Here is a 19,490-nt window from a genome sequence, read left to right as displayed (position 1 = left end):
TTACAATAAAATTGCATTTTCATTAGTGTATATGTACATCTACAGCTAAATATGTTTTGTAATCAATAGAAAACATGCCTATAGATTTTATGTTAATATTTACTTAAAAAACGCATTAGTAAAAAAAAAATAGCAGTGCTTGATTTTGCAATGAAGTTGAACTCTTTGGTTAAGATAAGTTTGTGTTTAGATAGCTGTTAATTATTTTGGGAGCAATTACATTTCTTTAATCCATAATGTCTTTTTTTCCATCTCTTCTTTGTATTTACATGTTAAATGAAAACTTTTAAAAAATGATATAGAAATTTTAATCATAGTTCTCCTATAGCTATCGTTGTTTATACAGGATTTTATACAGGCTACCTGTATGCACATAGCCACAAGTGCAATCACAAGTGTTTTGGCTTTCTTATGTAAGAAACATTTATTAAGATTTATTTAATACTATAGGAATTATTTTATACATGAATTTCTGTCTTTTTAAATTAAATTGATTAGCTAATAATGAATGAGGTGTTTAGAAATTTATTTTGGATTCCCTTAATTTCCATTGGAAATAGCTCCTCATAATTCTAATGTGCTCTTCTATATATATATATATATATATATATATATATATATATATATATATATATATATATATATATATATATATATATAATAACGTTTCAGCCTCGGTATTCTCGTCCGTTTCACCTACTTAAGTTTAACAGCGTAGAGATTCGTTTCAACGTGAAACCGTTGCACCGTCGTACACAACGCTCACACAGCTCTGAATGCTCCTGATCCATAAAGCTTTCGCCATTGGTCAATCATTAGTGAGTAGGGCTTGTCATAATGGTTATCATAATTTTCATTGGTCGATTCCGTATTAGAGGCGTGACTATGGATTTCATTCACAAATCTCTTAGGCTGCTGTTCACGTCCTTGTGCATGTTGCTCTTAAAGGGATACAGGCCCATTCACAGGTCCTCTGGAATGATCAGAACCAGTGGCATGCGATATTATTTGACTGTTTGACAGCTGTGCCCATGATGCAGTCTATGGACGGCCTGTTTGAACCTATACATTTTAGGCTATACATTTAGTACCCTTTGTGCATGTAAAGTGTTACATGCACAAAGGGTACTAAATGTATAGCCTTAACATCTTTCCGATAGCCGTGCTGAAAACCAGTATAGGGGCGGAAAACATTTCAAGGAATACGTTGAACAAAAAATCACATCATTAACTTTTAAAATATGTTTAAATCATTAGCTACAATGTAAAACAAAAACTTAAGCTAAAGACTTAAACAAATAGTGCATGACTTGAAAGCTTGTTCATATTAACTGTTTCAGTGTTGTTCAGGTGAGACTAAAGACAGAAATTCACGTGTTTGAGTTTACTTGTCTGACATGTCTATAAATTAGCTGTCTTTCATTGTACGCTTACCACGTGATATTGAGATAGTGAGAATGAAGTTATGATTTTATGATTGCCTTGCGTAATGATTTTGCTCCTTTTCCATCACAATAGTGAATGCGTCCTATGTACATTACGCACACACACGCTATATCTACTGTATCTTTTCGACCTGCGCGTGTTTACGCTTCTGCTTCGCTGCGCCCATGCCAATACAAATACCACACGCATGGGCGGAGCCACGAGTCATTGACTGGCCAGTAGCAGAAGAGCGGAACAATTACTGGCTAGATCGTAAGCCAGTAGGATTGTTACTATCTGACTGCAGCGGCCAAAGAGAGGCTGTGCGTGGATGGCACTAAATTGGGCACGTGTGTCTATGCACATGTTGACACTCGGGAAGTGAGGAGAGAGTGAGCCCAGAGAGGGGATCTGTGGGGTAGAGTAGACGGGATCGTCGGAAAGGGCTTGCGTTGCTTGTACAGGTGCCCTGAAGTTGAGGTATGTTTTTGTTTTTTCACATATCATTGTTAATGTGCATGCCATTACACAGAGACAGTAGGGTATATTATTTAGATTGCTCATTTTGACATTGGGAAACTCTTATTTGATATAGTCTTCATGTATGTGTCCTGCTCCCGTAACTCGGCATATGCGTATAAGCCACATGCAAGTGTCTGTGCAATCTATGTACTTTACACACACACACATAATTGCATATAGTGCACAGACTCTTCCATGTGTAAACTCACAAGTGCATATTACACATATGAATCTCTCTCTCTCTCTCTCTCTCTCTCTCTCTCTCTCTCTATATATATATATATATAACTGCAGTTAAGGGAACTGTATATGTGTGTATGTGTATATAATATGTAGAGAGAGAGAGAGAGAGAGAGAGAGAGAGAACAACACAACCAGAGCCTTATAGGTGACCCCAACTGTCATTTTCATTGCTGCTGAATGTCTGAGCAGTAGAGAGAGTGTTACAGATTGAATGACAAGGGTAAACGGAGAAATGGACTGGAGGAAGACAGGAGGAAAGAGACATACTTTGTTTTTACTGTGTGTTTGCAATGAATAGAGACACACTTGAAGAGAAAGAGTGAGGGAGAAAGAGACAGAAATTAAAAGCGTTTGGGGGAGGGGAAAGGAACGTGAGGCAGTGAATAGTGAGTGTGTTTGTGTTTGTATGCCGCTGCCCCTTCCCCTGTCCTTGTGTGTGTGTGTGTATTTGCCAGAGGGAGAGGAGGAGAGAGAAAATGAAGAAATAGAGAGACCCTAGCTGCCTTTTTTAAGCATTAGTGTTAAAGCATCCCGCTGCACCCCTCCCCCTATTTTCCTGCTCTAGACAACACACACTTATACACTTGCACAGACATGCATGCTCCTTTCTTCTGTCTTAAAGGGTCTCCACAGACCCCATGTACTCTGTACTGGCTCAGATAAAACAGTATGGATGAAATAAATTTAATATTGAAATTGGGTGTATTAGATTTATTTGAGGTAGGCTTTCTTTTTCAATATGCACTGCAGTAGGGTCTGAATGACTGCAATGAAAATCTGAGATTTTAAATGTAATTTGAACCTTGAAAAAATGTAAATATATATATGTTTTTTTTTTGTTTTTTTTTTTACTGTTTTTGCTGTAGCTTTGATAAATAAATGCAGACATCCTCAACCATATATTTTTTTTAACAGAAAAAAATATAACAATATTATGGAAATTTCTAGCTTAAAAAAAGTGTAAAATGAACTAATAAATGAATAAGACACATTTACAAATTCTAGGTCATTAATTAAATGTAAAATTGTGATACTGCCCATTGTAGGTCATATATCCTTGCTTCCATTAAAGTACACAAGATGGGCTTTGAAATATTCATGGCACATAGTTTAACAATAGTACATATAGACATACATACATATCTTTTTTTTTTTTTTGTCCATGTGTCTCTTCTTATAATTTATTTTAAACATACATTTTTATTTTAAGGCTTTGGATATTTCTCTATATTTTGTATTTTTCTTTCCCACAGTCATGCAGTCCACAGGATCTCTTTCCTCTCAGCCATCACAGGATTCACTAAGCTCCAACAACAGTTACTTGTTCAGTGATGATGATCATGAAAAAGATGTTTTCCTATTGGAGGAAAGAGACAAGCCCCATAGAATCCGTTCGACTCAATTAGGTCTCTCTAACAGAAGTGTTTACAGTATGAATGGGGAGCAGGAGCCTCCTGGATCTCAGTGGGCTTATGATGGGTTCAATGTGTCCAGTGACCCTGAGAGATCAGAGGACAACACTCATCCTAGGTCAACGTTTTCATCCATATCATCAGTTCTCTCCCTCTCCTCGTCATCTTCTTCTGTATTGGGATGGAACAGCTCAGGGAGTGAGCAAGGGAAGAATGGAGGAATTGAAGGAGACCTGCTGTTTGCTCGTAAGGTGAGAATTTTTGTTTTTATCAAATCTTAACACTTTACATGTGGTGTTAACATCTGTCTTGAGTGTTCCAGTCAAATGTAGTCAGTGGAGATCCATTGCTTTTTACTACTGAGTACTATGTCATCCTGCCTATGTCATCTACTACAAGTACTACATTACTGAAGCATAAAATGGTTTTAATACATTGCAGACTGTCAGCACAGTCATTGAAAGATTTTGGTATTTTATTTCTGCAAACAATGTTTTGAGCTGAAGACTCTCATAACATGACCTACAGTACTTGTATTAATTTTAATTTATTTATCTAGCAAATACTTTTATTTGCTTATGGCAAACAGATGATGTTCGGAAAACAAATTATTTTCTCTATAAGTGACACAGCAAAGTTTAAAACCCTTGTTTTAGGATAGTGGTTGATTGCCAGGTAATTATATGGTTTGTCACTGTCTACCAGGACACATAAGGATGCATTAGTATGTACTCCAGAACTTTTGACTTCATTTGCATATGCATTTTGTGCTGTCCACTTGTGATGGGATTGCCTAAAATCGATATTAATATCAGATGCAAACAAGATCTTAAAAAGTCAGTAATTGAACATCGCATGATGGTGGATTTCTCTCCCCCTCAGTGTTTAGAACTCCAGGGGTATGTTCGGCCTCTGCTAGAGCTTCTAAATGGACTGAAGAAAGGGCGATTTGACAAAGGTGAGACAAAAGCAAACTGTGTGTGTCTAGCCCTAAACATCACTTTATGTGAAGATATGCAATAACTGTAATTGGTATGTAATAAATTGTATTGTTCAGAGTGTAGCAGCCTTTTTATGTGTGTGGTTATTTATTTCTCTCTATTCTCTTATTTTCTGACTTTTTCATTTTTGTGTGTTCTGACAATGACAAGGTGCAGCCCAAGGTCTAAATGTCAATTGTCAAAAAACTAATTTACTTTACTTTAACATTTTCAGTTTTTGCACAAGTGAAAAAACATCAGACAGTGCAGAAAGTGATTTAATCTGACTCTTTCTGATGAATAGTGAGATCATATCAGCCCTTTTACTGCTTGTGATTGGCAGGTCTAAGCAGTTTTCAGCAGAGTGTTGCAATGGACAGAATTCAGAGGATTGTAGGAGTCCTGCAGAAACCACATATTGGGTGAGAGAGCACAAATATCAATACGAAGTCTATTAGATATAATTCAGATCATAAAAGAATAAGTGAAAAGCTTGTTTAGCAGTACTTTGTTAGGTATAAACTCACCTTTTTGTTTGCAAGTATTTATGACATTATTAGGGTCCATCTTCAAAAAAACAAACAAGCTTAATGCTACTTGTTACGTTTAAACATCAATACAGAACTTTCTGTGGAAGGTGCTATGAATAAAAAGCCGTCAACAGCCAGAAATTAAACAGTCTGTAATTTAATTTGTTAAAGGCTAGTCTGTGGAAACTACTAGCATCTTCACACCCAATTTTCTGTAATTCGATCATGAGACTATGCTGAATGAATTTTAATTTGTACTTCTATTCTTTCAAATTTGCCAATTTGTTGATTGATTTGAACTCAGTAATTTATTAAAGCAATTATAGATTAATGATTAATTAATATTATAGATTCATTTTTATTTGTTTTCACTATTTTATACTTACACTATTTAGTTTGAAGTTAAGCAACCCTTTTATGAATGCAGTCTTTAATATAGGATAGACCATTGTGCCTCCTGCTGTTTTGTTGATTGCTCACATCACTCCTATTATCCTACTTCCAACCTCCTAACTGCACATTGTTAAAAGAAGACAGAATTATCTTTACTGACACTCTTTATTTAAAGGGGGTGTGCCTATTCCTGGGAAACACCTTTTCATATGAAATAAGTATTACATGTGGAATTCTTCTGTAAACATTTACTGCATTTTTACTATTACAGCTGCCAAGATTTAATCTACCTCCATTGCATAAAATGTTTTAGCGCTGAGCACTGTAGCTGATCATAGTCATATCTGTAGAGTGCACAAATGTAGTGATCTTGCCACTGCAACTCGACTTTTACATTTTCATGAATGCTTTCATCACAACAGTGCAAACACAAAGTAAATTAGAGATTCATTGTGCAGTGTAGGCAACATCATCGATTGTAATTGGATTTTTGGCAACAGTGCAGAGCTGTGCAAGACACTGGCAGACTTGTGCTGAACTTGATGTAATTGCAGTGTAGTTTTTGATTACATCAGTTATTCTTTTTATTACTCTTCATCTGCATATACATTTTAACATGAAAGTTTATGCATAATGCATGATAAACTAGAGTCAACAACTGTCTATTTATAAATTAACATTAGCCAAGGTTAATGATTGATTAAGATGCTGTAAAGTTATATTGTTGTAAGTGTTCACTTATTGCTCAAATTATTGTTATTAATTATATTATTCATAATGCACAAAGTAACTGTAAAGTGTAACCATAATATTAAACCAACTGGCAATCATTTTCAACCCTAAAGTTCACACAGTGTAATGAGCTGGACTCGTAGGAAGCGTGTAAGATCCAATTGCGAGCTTTTATTAACAGATCGTAGTCAAGACAGGCAGGGTCGATAACCAAACAAACAGTAATATCCAGGGCAAGGTGAGAGCGTAAATCCAATAAACAGGCAGAGTCCAAAACCAAAGAGAGCAGTCCGAAAAGTAACAAATAAACAAGGAAATGAAACCAGACAGAACTATAGCAAAACTGTGGCAAAAACAAAGACAAAACTATGATCATGAAACAAAACCGTGAAAAGACAAAAACAGGGCAAAAGAAAAAAGGAAAAAACGCTTGGTAGAGTCCACATGAGCAAAACAATACTTCGCAGCTTCCTGTTTGAAAATGGCCTCCTTTTGCCACCAAACAGGAAGTTACCAATGAAGCAGCAGAGGGAGCAGCAACAGTCAGTCAGTGGGTGAGGGCTCCCTCTGCTGGCGTGGCGTTACAGAATCCCCCCCCAGGAGCGACCCCTGGCGCTCAAACAACAACAGTCCAGGAGGGTGGGGGAACAGAGGCAAAACAGGGGGTGGGACGGAGGGCCAGGTCCATGTAGAGGAGGTGGGCCTGGATCGTGGAGCAGGGACAGACAGTGAAGCACTGGAGGACCTGGACCATGGAGCAGTGGCAGACAGTGAAGCACTAGAGGACCTGGGCCATGAGGCAGTGGCAGACAGTGGAACCTTGGAGGACCTGGACCGTAGAGCTGTGGCAGACAGTGGAACACTGGAGGTCCTGGGCCGTGGAGCAATAGCAGACAGTGGAACCTTGGAGGACCTGGGCCGTGGAGCAGTAGCAGACCATGAAACACTGGAGGGCCTGGGCCGTGGAGCAATGGCAGACAGTGGAACTTTGGAGGACCAGGGCCGTGGAGCTGTGGCAAACATGGCGGGGCAGGCAGAGCAGGGAGCCATGGTGAGGCAGGCAGAGCAGGCATAACAGGGAGCCGTTGCAGGGCAGGCAGAGCAGGCAGAATAGACAGGAGCAGTGATATCCACAGTGAAATTAGTGACATCCATAGCAGAGTGGTATGTTCATGGATGATTTCCTTGGCCGTGGCATGACAGGCAGAGAGTTCATAATAGGCCTTCTTGGCTGTAACATGACAGGGAGAGAGTTCATGGGAGGCCTTCGTGGCTGTGACATGACAGGCATAGAGTTCATGAGAGGACGCCGCCCCCATAGGAGGATTCACATTGGGTGCTGACACCTCTGGAGGCATGGGTGCAGATTCTTGGGCAGACCTGGCACTGAGTTCATATATAGACGCCACCTCCTTAGGAGGATCTACAGCTTGAGCTGACACCTCAGGAGGTATGGGCGCGAACTCGTGGACAAACGAGGCCTCAGGAGCAGACTTATGGTCAGATGAGGCCTCTGGGGCAGACTCGCAGTCAGGCAAGGCCTCTGGAGCAGGCTCGTGGATAGACGAGGCCTCTGGAGCAGACTCGTGGATAGACGAGGCCTCTGGAGCACAGTGTGCAGCCCACACACTGAAAATGGCAACGGCCATTACAGGCAGCACAGTAGATACTGGGATGTCTGTTGGCCTTGAGGGTGTGGATGCTGAGGACTTGTGGCTTGGGAATGTGGGTTCTGCGTGGCTTGGGGGCGTGGGCTCTGCGTGGCTTGGGGGCGTGGGCTCAGAAAGGTCAGAGGGGACCTGGTGAGGTTCTGGTAGGACAGCTGTTTCTTGACTTGATTCATGGAGGTCTGCCATGACTTGACTTCAGGGAGATCAACTGTGACTTGACTTGGCTCGTGAAGGTCAGCTGTGACTTGACTTGGCTCATGAAGGTCAGCTGTGGCTTGACTTGGTCCGGGAATAACAGCGGCAACTTGACTTGGCTCATGAAGGTCAGCTGTGGCTTGGCAGACGTGACGTGAGCAGGCTGTGGCTTGGCAGACGTGACGTGAGCAGGCTGTGGCTTGGCATGATAGGCCTCTGACGTGACTTGAATAATTCCAGACATGATTGAAAAATTCACAGGTTTGGCTGATACTGGGGGATAGCAAGGTTCCTCATCAGCTACCCCCACAGTAAATGGCGATCCAGCCAACCAGAGGGCAAAGTCAGTGTACTCTTCCAACGACCAGTGAATTTTCCCTCCAGGTAGGCCAGAACGAATCGGATTGTTTAATCCGTTACGAAAAATGTCCTTGAGTGCCACATCATTGAAATCCACCTTATGACACAGTTCGCAAAAAAAGTCCACAACATAATCTTCTATAGACAGGTTACCTTGGCGGAGACTGAAGAGGCGTGATGCTGGATCCATGGTTTGATCTGTGTCTGAGAAAGCCGCTGGATCTTTGGTAGGCGAAGTATTCTGTAATGAGCTGGACTCGTAGGAAGCGTGTAAGATCCAATTGCGAGCTTTTATTAACAGATCGTAGTCAAGACAGGCAGGGTCGATAACCAAACAAACAGTAATATCCAGGGCAAGGCGAGAGCGTAAATCCAATAAACAGGCAGAGTCCAAAACCAAAGAGAGCAGTCAAATAAACAAGGAAATGAAACCAGACAGAACTATGGCAAAACTGTGGCAAAAACAAAGACAAAACTATGATCATGAAACAAAACCGTGAAAAGACAAAAACAGGGCAAAGGAAAGAAGGGAAAAACGCTTGGTAGAGTCCACATGAGCAAAACAATACTTCACAGCTTCCTGTTTGAAAATGGCCTCCTTTTATTGCCACCAAACAGGAAGTTACCAATGAAGCAGCAGAGGGAGCAGCAACAGTCAGTCAGTGGGTGAGGGCTCCCTCTGCTGGCGTGGCGTTACACACAGATGTAACCACAATTGTAGTTCATCACTTTAAAAATTGACATGTTTTACTAATGTTTGGCATCAGAATGAGTCCAGTTACTAACGTGATTAATATATATGTATATGTATATATATATATATATATATAAACATGCATTTCAGAATATATATATTTGTCTGTGTTACTCTGTGTCTTTTTTTCACTTTCCCTTGTTGTCTACAGGGAGAGGTACTTGCCCACTTTGCTGCAGATAGAGATGATGCTAAAGCTTTGGTTCCCTCAAGTGACTGCTCAAGGTTCTGTGACACCTATCATTGCTGACTTTTCGCCTCAAAACATTTCCACCCATGGCAGCAGCAATATCACTCCCCCACACAAGCACAAAGATCAATTACATATTCCAGTCAAGGTTAGTATAGACATACACAAGAGACCCATAGCATATTAGCTGGTATGCACCATTCTATACTATGTGATTTTGTAGACATTTATGCACTTTTTTGATTTTCTCTTGGCTCTTGCAGAAGCGAAGATTGAGCTGGTCAGACACAGATTCACCATCCTCTTCACCTCATGTGGTGTGTAAACGCTCCAAACTCGAATGTTGTGAAGAGCAACATCGGTGGCCATATGTTGATGGAGGGGAGGGCACTTCAGAGACTTCTCCCCTTTCCTCAAACACAAACCAATCAGACAAGCAATTTCGTGAAACCCCGGAGCACAAGATTATCAGGTGGTCAGGTTCAAGACTGACATGGGTGCACATTGCTCCTATTTTTTCCCCGCCTAGATCTGGTCCCTCTCATAAAGGCAGAATGGTTAAAGAAAGAGGAAGTGGAAGTGTCCTCCTTCCAATTTTCCCTCTCACCAGCAGGAGCAGTCCAGCCATGCAGGACAGCTTTGTCTCTTCCACCACACCTTTTACAGAACCAAATAGATGCCAATGCCAGTCTGTGAGTTTAGGGACAACAAGTCCATTGCAGGACTATGCCCAAACCTCACCAATCACAATAAAGCCTTCAAACCTTGTACAGCAAAGCCCTTTACAAACCTGATGCAAAAAAACTACTAACTAACTGAACGTCTTCTCAGTGTCAGAGAAGAATTGAAGAATAGGATGTTGAAAGGTTTGAAGGTTGTTAGATATAGTTTGACATTGACTGGGTTGGGAAATGGGCTTTTTTGAGTGTGAAATGAGAGTAATTTAATTTAATGTAAAGTGGATTTAGTCAGCCAAACAGATAGCCCTACTCCAAAATCATGACACTGGTTGAGCCATTGTTGTTGTGTTGTGCTGGGCTAGATGCTAAAACACACAAAATGTTGCCCAACAGAGCCACAGTGTTTACATGACAGTATTTAAACATCAAAAAAAAAAAAAAAAAACACACTTCACCTTTAAGGAAATGTCATGCCGGATGTGAATATGCTGTCTCCTCAGAAGCGTGTGTTTAAATCTGAGGGAAATTCTAGTCATTGACTTTGGTTTAATCCTAAAATAAGGTTAAATTAAGACTTGACAGCAATAATTGGTAGGACTCTTGGCATTTGGGCATTTAAAATATATTATTAATAAGATGGCATAGAACAAAATAGTTTTCTATATGTTTCTATAATTGTTTTTTTTTCTCAAACTGCTGCTGAAAATGCTGAGAATTACATTTTTTACATTACAGTTTAAAAACATCAGTAAGACAACACAGTGATGGCATGAAAGCCCCTTTTTGTAGCTCTGAGGAAAACTGTAGCAGCAGCATAACCGACTTTTCAATATCTGATATCTTATGAATTTGTGAGTGGGTTGTAACAGAAGTTTTTTTACTTAGTGTTTTTTTTAAACTTTGTATGTGTGTGTGTGTGTGTGAAAGAAAGAGACAGAGAGAGAGAAAGAGTGTGTGTGCTGGGATTTTAAATGTAAATTAAACCACTTTATTTATTTGCTGTAGAGTCTGTGTGACAATGCCTCGAACTGGAAGAACTAACCACAACTGCTATACACATCATGTTCGCATGTCTAAACGAATAATTATATGGTCAGTGATGGCATATGACCAGTACCTAATGATGATTCTCAACCTAATACTATGTAGGAAATGATGTAATACCCAGGTTGAAAGAGAAAAGAAAATTTAAGGTGTCGTGTAAAATAATATTTACAGAACACTGAATGAGGCTAGGTGTAAAACCTCCTATTCTTCCTATTTTATGAGAATTTAAGTGCTGTTGATAATAGTGATATTAGACATCTAAACAGAGTGCTAATATGCCAACCTTTATTTATTCACTTGTTGATTTCTACATTTATTCATGATTTTTTGTATGTGTATTTATTAATATGGCAGCTGAAGTCATGGAGCATTTATTCGTATGGCAGGTTTTTATAATGGAGTTGCTGTGTGGAAAATGAAAAAAAAAGAAAAAAAAAAATCTGAAATTGGGAAACCTGTGCCTTTTCTCTAAAAACAATATGTATATTCTTATTCATACTCCTATTTGTTAATTGTGTATTTTTATCAAATGGTACAGAATACAAAATCTCAAAACTGCATTTGCACAGAGTAACAATTTACCACTAACAGCACAGTGAACTACAGCAATTAGTATGACCAGTAACAAATATGTCAGTGTCAAGTGGTCATAGCAACATTCAAAGTGACACTGTATTTTCTGACCAGTCACTGCAGGCAGTTGTGATGCATCCAGAAACCTCCAAATTTTTTTGGATCAGTATTTTTGGAGCAGATGAATTAAAGAAAGAATGAAATAATAATAATAATAATAATAAAATAAATAAAATGGATTTTCTGTGGCTATAAACAATGCAGTGAGGGACAAATATTGCATCAATTTTATATGCGCTAAATTATGGCTTGTTTTTTGAATAAATAAATAAAATAAATAAATAAGATTAGCTGCTTAGAGTCCTGGTGCCCCTAGCAATAGATTTTTTTTGCCATATTAAAATTCAGAACTGATATCTGCATCAACATTATTATATGTAATTGACTTTTTTATATAATGATTTTGTAGAAATTGGTTGCACTTTTTTTTTTTGTCATGTTTTATATTGTACTGGTTGTTTAAGACCAATATCAAGAGGGTTGATCATAATGGATGTATAATAGTTGTTTAATCTGTGTTTTTTATAAAACTGTTGTATCACTCTACACACTGGAAATCTTTCTACTGTCTGTCCTTCTTTCCAGTCTCTGTATTTCATCTGTTTTTCCCTTCTTCATCCTTTATTTCCTTTAATATTTTTTCTCTGCTTTTTACTGTTATTCATGTTTTTTTCAACAAAGACAAGCATTTTAATAAACAATGCATTTTGGATGTACTATCTGATTATGTTCTGTTTTAGTGGTGTGTATGCATAATGTGTGTGCAGTCTTGCCGTCCGTGTGTTAGGTAAGGTATAGAATGTGTGCACTTGTGTTTTGGAGATTCTGTCTGTGTATATGCATTTAGAATGCAGATGTTTGTACTGAGGTAGTGTTCAGTGTCTCAATGAGAGAGACATCCAAAATGTGCAGTGGTAGGGGGCTCACTGGAGGAAAAAAAGTGCCTTGGGTTTCATATTGGTGCATTATTTTCAAACGTGATGGACGTGGTTGTAAACCACTGCTCTATGAGACTGAGGTCTACTGAGGCAAAGGTTTATATTGAGGCAGGTAGTTCTCTATTCAAGCAGTGTTTCAGTGAGCCAGCTGTTCTGCAGGGGGTACAGATTTCAAACTTGTAAATTTTGGAGAGGGTTCTAAGAGGACTAGAGGAAGAACGGAGTTTAAGCAGCATAATAGACTTGAATGTTTTAATCTGTTTGGATTGAGTGGGATTTAACCTGATCCCAGCTGGTCCCCATGACTCTGTGGTGGTACAAGTGAATATATGTGGGACTATGAACTGTGTTTGTTTTCATGTGCTAGTGCCTTTAGGGTGATTTAGTCTGGGAATTGCAATCTACTGTTCACTGCATTTTATATAACAAAACAATACACAGAGGGTTTTTTTCCTAATTAATGCAAGTTAAATTCATTAAAAACTGATATAAATCTGGTTCTGAACACCAGATTCAGTTTTGGCAAAACTTTCCCCGTAGCAATGGTAACTGCAGAATAGACAGATTTTTCACTTAAAAGTGTGTACATGCAATGAATGAAACAAAGAATGGAAAATAGCCCCTTTAAATAAAACTATTAACTTTTTTGTTTGTTTTGTAAATTAAGTCACATGGTCAATTATACACACACCTAAACATGGTTAATTGATTCCTAATTTTGTTTTGCCTAATTGGTCTCTACATAAAGAATTCAGACATATATATATATATATATATATATATACACACACACACACACACACACACACACAATTGCTATATGCACAAAATACATGAGACTGAGACTGAGACACATGAGAATGTCCAGAATTTGGTTTATTTAAATCACCACTACTTATACACAGACACAGACACTCTGCACATTTACATTTACACACACTTTCACTATACATGCATTTACAGAAAATCAACAAATTAATTATGACACACTCCTATAAAAACATGATCATGCACACAAATCAAAAACTCACTACACAAATTTTCAAATCGGTAATAAAACATGCCATGCACACACTCTCTTAGACACACACCCACATGCACACAGGCACCCCTCCCCTCTTGTATCCAAGCAGTTTTAGGCAGAGATCAACCCATACTACCCCCCACCCCCAAACCCCTTTTCTACTGCCACACTATCTCCCATTGCCTCCCTCTCCATCCCACCCTCCATCTGCCCCTCTTCTCCTCTATTGGAGGACGGAAGCTAGGGGCAAATAGCAAGGGGAGGGTGTGGAGAATGTATTGCTTCTGTGTCTTTTGTGTGTACTACTGTGTAGGACATTTAAGGAGAGGGAAGGTGACTTTGTATTATTTTGGAATTCTTGAATGATGATTTCATGAAACTGGAAGAATATTCCATGTCCCATGTGTATGTACACATTTTTTTTTCTTTTAGAAATGTTTCAGATAAAATGCACATTTTAAAAATATTCAGATAACAGAAATTAATTGGATTGAACTGCTGAAATTATTGTATATGTCTGGAGGAGAAAGGGCTGGATAGAGGTGGAGTGAATGATGTGCTTACTCACTCGTCATGCCCGACTCTGTCAAGTCTGTCTCTCTCTCCCCCTGCTGTGTTCATTCAGAGCACTCCATTAGTACTCACGCAAGCTGCCCACACACGCATTCAGCAGCACTGCTGTCACAAACAAATGCAAAATTAAAGCACACATGCAAATACATGAATGTGCTTCCTCTTAAAATTATGGGGGGAAAAAACAAACAAACAGTAATATAGCATTAATATGCACTAACTGCATAACAACATACTAGTCACGATTATATTGACAATTCTTAGATTAGAAGTGTTTTCTTTAATAAATTGTTGATTGGCTAAAGTGACACCTCCTTTATTTGGCATGTGTTTGGCAGTTTTATTCCATTCTTTGGTGTTTTACATTCATAACACACGCACTCTAGCATTTGAATTAATTAAAGAAACATGGCAATGCACTTGACCTTGTTTACCCTGGTCATATACAGTCAGGTCCATATATATTTGGACACAGGCACAGTTTGTATTATTTTAGCTGCTGACCAAAAGATATTCAAGTTACAGTTATATAATGAATATGGGCTTAAAGTACAAATTCTGAGCTTTTTTTTTGAGCATTGAATTTGTCTCATCAATATTGGAGGAAAGGTCTTTAATACGTACTAGTGAGCTCAGCAACATAAAAATGCCTGGACGTTCATGGAGGACAACAGTGGTGGATGATCGGAGAATCCTCTCCATGGTAAAGAAAGACCCATTCACAACATCCAGCCAAGTGAAAAACACTCCAGGAGGTAGGCGTATCACTGTCAAAGTCTATAATCAAGAGAAGACTTCATGAGAGCAAATACAGAGGGTTTACCACAAGGTGCAAACAAGCCTAGATTCAACTTTGCCAAAAAAACATCAAAAAAGCCGACCACTTCTGGATAAACATTGTTTGGATGGCTGAAATTAAGATCAACCTGTACCAGAATGACGTGAAGAAAAAAGTATGGAGAAGGCATGATCCAAAGCTTACATCATCTGTAAAACATGGTGGAGCAGTATTATTGCATGAGCATGCATGGCTTCCAGTGGCACTGGGTTACTGGTGTTTATTGATGATGTGACAGAGGACAGAAGCAGCCGGAAGAATTCTTAAGTGTATAGGGATATACTCTCTGCCCAGATTTGGCCAAATAAAGCAAAGTTGATTGGGTGGCGCTTCATAGTACAAATGGACGATGACCCAAAACATATAGCAAAAGCAACCCAGGAGTTTTTAAATGTAAAAAAAGTTGAAAATTCTGCAATGACCAAGTCAAACCAAATCTTCGGATTTCTACCCAATTAACCATGCATTTCACTTGCTGAAAACAAAACTAAAGACAGAAAGACCCACAAACAAGCCACAAACTGGGGGGACTATGTATAATAATGGTTGTAAATCCAAAGCGTTTTATGTTATATTTTTGTTTAACATCTTGAAATAAAGGTTAAAGTCTGCACTTCAATTTCATCTTGATTGTTTTATATTTAATTCTCTACTGGTGGCATGCAGAGCCAAAATTATGAAGATTGAACCTGACTGTAGATGCTGACATTCTTAATGTGCAAAACAATCAGCATGGTTCTCCACTGATAAATCACAGTCATTCAGAAGAGTTGCACAAAGCCATCCAACCAAATTTTCCAAATGGCTTATCCTGTGTAGGTATGGGATTATTTTTGTGCCAATAAGAATGAACGTAACTTTATAAAACTGAACGTAACTTTCCAAGAAACGATCAAAAATATGCCACTGCAAAAGAAGAAAAACACAATGAAAATGAAAAAATGAACTCAGTCGCACGAAATTAACATGCTCTTCAAATATGCTTCATTCTTTGTTAATGATTTTCAAAGAATCGTTTTCGCGAATCATGGATTCTGAATGCGTTGCCACAGCTTTCGCTTACGCTTCGCAAATTTTCGTTTGCTGTTTTGGCACAAACCTCTCGTGGGGGGATCTGCAAACCTACTCTGATTGGCTAATGAGCTTTTGATGGACAGTTGCTCTCTGACCTGGTATCACAGACGGTGACGTCAGTGGCGCGCATATTGGAAAGTTGTTGCGGTGTGCAATACGTCGTGCTTTGTTTATAGAAACTATCAGAACTGTTGCACACTGTACATGAATAAAACTTTTATCGATGTTATTGATTAACGTTACTTTAGCAACACGAACTTACTTCAAGCTGCCCTGAGGGACAAGCTGAGGTGGAAGATGATGCCGCTCCGTGTCTCTCCTGGGAGCTCATCTTTAAAAAACTAAGAGACGACCGTAGGTGAAATACTAATAACATTAATACTTAATATAAACAAAGCACGACGTATTGCACACCGCAATATGCGCGCCACTGACGTCACCGTCTGTGATACCAGGTCAGAGAGCAACTGTCCATCAAAAGCTCATTAGCCAATCAGAGTAGATCGCTGTTAAGCCCGCCCCCACGAGAGGTTTGTGCCAAAACAGCAAACGAAAATTTGCGAAGCGTTAGCGAAAGCTGTGGCAACGCATTCAGAATCCATGATTCGCGAAAACGATTCTTTGAAAATCATTAACAAAGAATGAAGCATATTTGAAGAGCATGTTAAATTCGTGCGACTGAGTTCATTTTTTCATTTTCATTGTGTTTTTCTTCTTTTGCAGTGGCATATTTTTGATCGTTTCTTGGAAAGTTACGTTCAGTTTTACAAAGTTACGTTCATTCTTATTGGCACAGAAATAATCCCATATGTAGGATGACTGACAGGGATGCTGGAGCCTATTAGCATGCAGGCCATAGAAACAATCTAGATGGAGTCTGTCAAAGTGATAGTAGAGTTCTAACTGATCAGTTAGATAGAGAATCAGAATTGTTGTTAAATTGAAATTGTAAATGAAAAAGATAGAGAGGGAGCTAAAAGTAGACAGATGGAATAAGTGTTAATTTTAGTAAACTAATATTTGACTAAACAATCACACTTGATGCTCTTTTCAAGCCACACTGATACAGTCTATGCTACCAGATGTTCTCTGTTCTTACAGAACTGAGTGATAATTGTGACACCCTGTTAGTTCTGAACTGTGTTTGTGGGTCTGAAGATGTGCGGTATGTTGTCATTTTTTTTTCTCTTTTTCCAGTAGGGTGAAGGGTGAAGGTGGAAAGTGATGCAGATTAGGGAACAACCTACTTCATTCCTCCAGGCTTGGCTGTATTTGGGCCAGCGCACATGTTTGTGTGTGCGTGTGTGTGTGTGTGTGTGTGTCTCCATTGTGTATTTGGGAAAGCAGTCCCCCAAGGGAGTATAAATGTGTGAGTTATTGAGTTAGTTTGATCATATCAGTCTTCTCTGATCTGCCCTTGATCTAACACAAGAGACTACTGAAGTATGAAAACAGACAGAGAATATGCAAATTAAGATTTTTGGTATTACTAGAAAGAGACTCAGCTGTATGCTACCATGAGCACACTTTTAGCTTCTTCTTGATGAGTCTGACATGGCAATTGAGGTAATACACAAAACTGTCATCATCCACTAATCCCTGCAGAACTGTGCTACCAGTCCACATAACTAATGGCCGACTAAAACAGGAGATGGAACCGTACAACCCAGAGCAGGAGCTAGTAGTTTTGAAGTAGTTTTGAAGAGAGAATAGGATTATATTGTAAATGGAAGTGGACACTGATCTGGATAAATCAATTAATAAATTAATAATTAAAAAGAAATTAATAATAATGATTTAATAAATTTATTTTTCTGGATAATTTTACATTTTATTAAGATCTGTGTAGAACTGTAGCACATTTCTCAAAAAATGTTTTAACACATTTCACCTGCTTTCACACGTTTTAATTTGCTCAGTGTTTTCTGCAAAACTCTACACAAGAATGACATCATTTTGCACAGGTTTAACCATGTTCTCGTTTAGAAAACACAAACACACAATATAATTACCTCAGGAATCACAAAATGAACGCAAATAGCACACATTTAACCATGTGTGAACATTACAGTTTTTCACGATTACTACGATTTTAAACACAAGGCTCATTTTGTCAAAACACTTCTTTCAGGGTTGGATCAGTAGACAGATGCAATTGCAGGTATGATCTTTTTATTGAGATGAAAGCAATCTAAATAGTCCAAAAACAAAGAACGTAATCCAAAAGAGAGCAGGCAGTAGATGAACAGGAAACTGAGAGCAAGATTCCAAAGTACACGTCTTAGTCCAAAACACATCAGGAGAACATAGAACATAAAGTATCCAAAAGGCATAGACAAGTTAAGTTACAACACCAGGTAAAGAGTGGATACTTCACAAAGCAAGTGGAAATGAGAATCTCTTTATATAAGGTGTCAAATCAGTGTGAATTGCTTGCATGTGCATCTAATCAAAAGTCAGGTGATTTAGAGCGCTGCAAAGTATTCTGGGATATGGAGTCCAGGGCAGCCATATTTGAAGTCTGAGGTGCTTGCTGTGAATTGTAGTTCACTGACCTGACAGATTCTTACTTTGGCCTACCTCTGGGACGAGGACCAGGGCATTCTGGGTGGTTATCATGAAACTCTTTACATAAGTTTGGGTCTAGGATGTCTTGAGCTGGAATCCAAGACTGCTCTTCAGGTCCATATCCCTCCCAATCTATGAGATACTCCAACTTTCCATTCTTGCAAAGAGAATTCAATATGGACTTAACCAAGTATGCTGGTTGTCCATCAAGCAGGATACATAAAATGATGGAGCTATTCGAGAGTGGCGAGGAAGTTTGAGTCTGTAGGTGGCATCATTAATTCGTTTAAGAATCTTGAAGGGTCCTATGTACCTATAATTAAGTTTTTTTTACATGCATTTGGTTGCCGTAAATTTCGTGTAGCCAGCCATACTCGATCTCCAGGTTGGTATTGAGGAGTGTTGCTACGGCGTTGGTCAGCAAAAGTTCTGTAAGACTCCGCAACTTGTTCAAGATGTTGATGGGCTTCTTCTCATACTTGTTCACTGCGCCTAAACCAGTCATCTACAGAAGGAGAATCTGTGGGGCTATCATTTTATGGCAGTAATGGAGGCTGGAATCCAAGAACACACTGAAAAGGAGTGAGTTGGGTGGCTGAGTGTCGTAGAGAATTCTTGGCATATTCTGCCCAGGGCAGAAATCGGGACCAGTCTTCTGGGTTGGTAGAACAGAAAGTGCAGAGGAAACGACCAATTTCTTGGTTTGCTT

The 19,490-nt window shown here is 38.9% G+C and overlaps 1 protein-coding gene across 1 annotated transcript; it reads left to right on the top strand.

Moving 5' to 3' along the window:
* The first annotated feature begins 1,779 nt into the window (after positions 1-1,779).
* On the top strand, positions 1,780-12,471 carry LOC127179117 (circadian-associated transcriptional repressor). Its single transcript, XM_051132415.1, has 6 exons — positions 1,780-1,905; positions 3,444-3,853; positions 4,485-4,560; positions 4,926-5,004; positions 9,368-9,554; positions 9,670-12,471. Exons 2-6 carry the CDS (start codon positions 3,446-3,448, stop codon positions 10,198-10,200), a joined length of 1,281 nt encoding a protein of 426 aa, XP_050988372.1. The 5' UTR covers positions 1,780-1,905; positions 3,444-3,445; the 3' UTR covers positions 10,201-12,471.
* Positions 12,472-19,490: the final 7,019 nt, after the last annotated feature.

This window comes from Labeo rohita, chromosome 16, assembly GCF_022985175.1.
Source record: "Labeo rohita strain BAU-BD-2019 chromosome 16, IGBB_LRoh.1.0, whole genome shotgun sequence".
Lineage (NCBI taxonomy): Eukaryota > Metazoa > Chordata > Actinopteri > Cypriniformes > Cyprinidae > Labeo > Labeo rohita.
The sequence above is the reverse complement of the archived record's forward strand: the minus strand, read 5'-3'. Positions and strand labels throughout refer to the sequence as shown.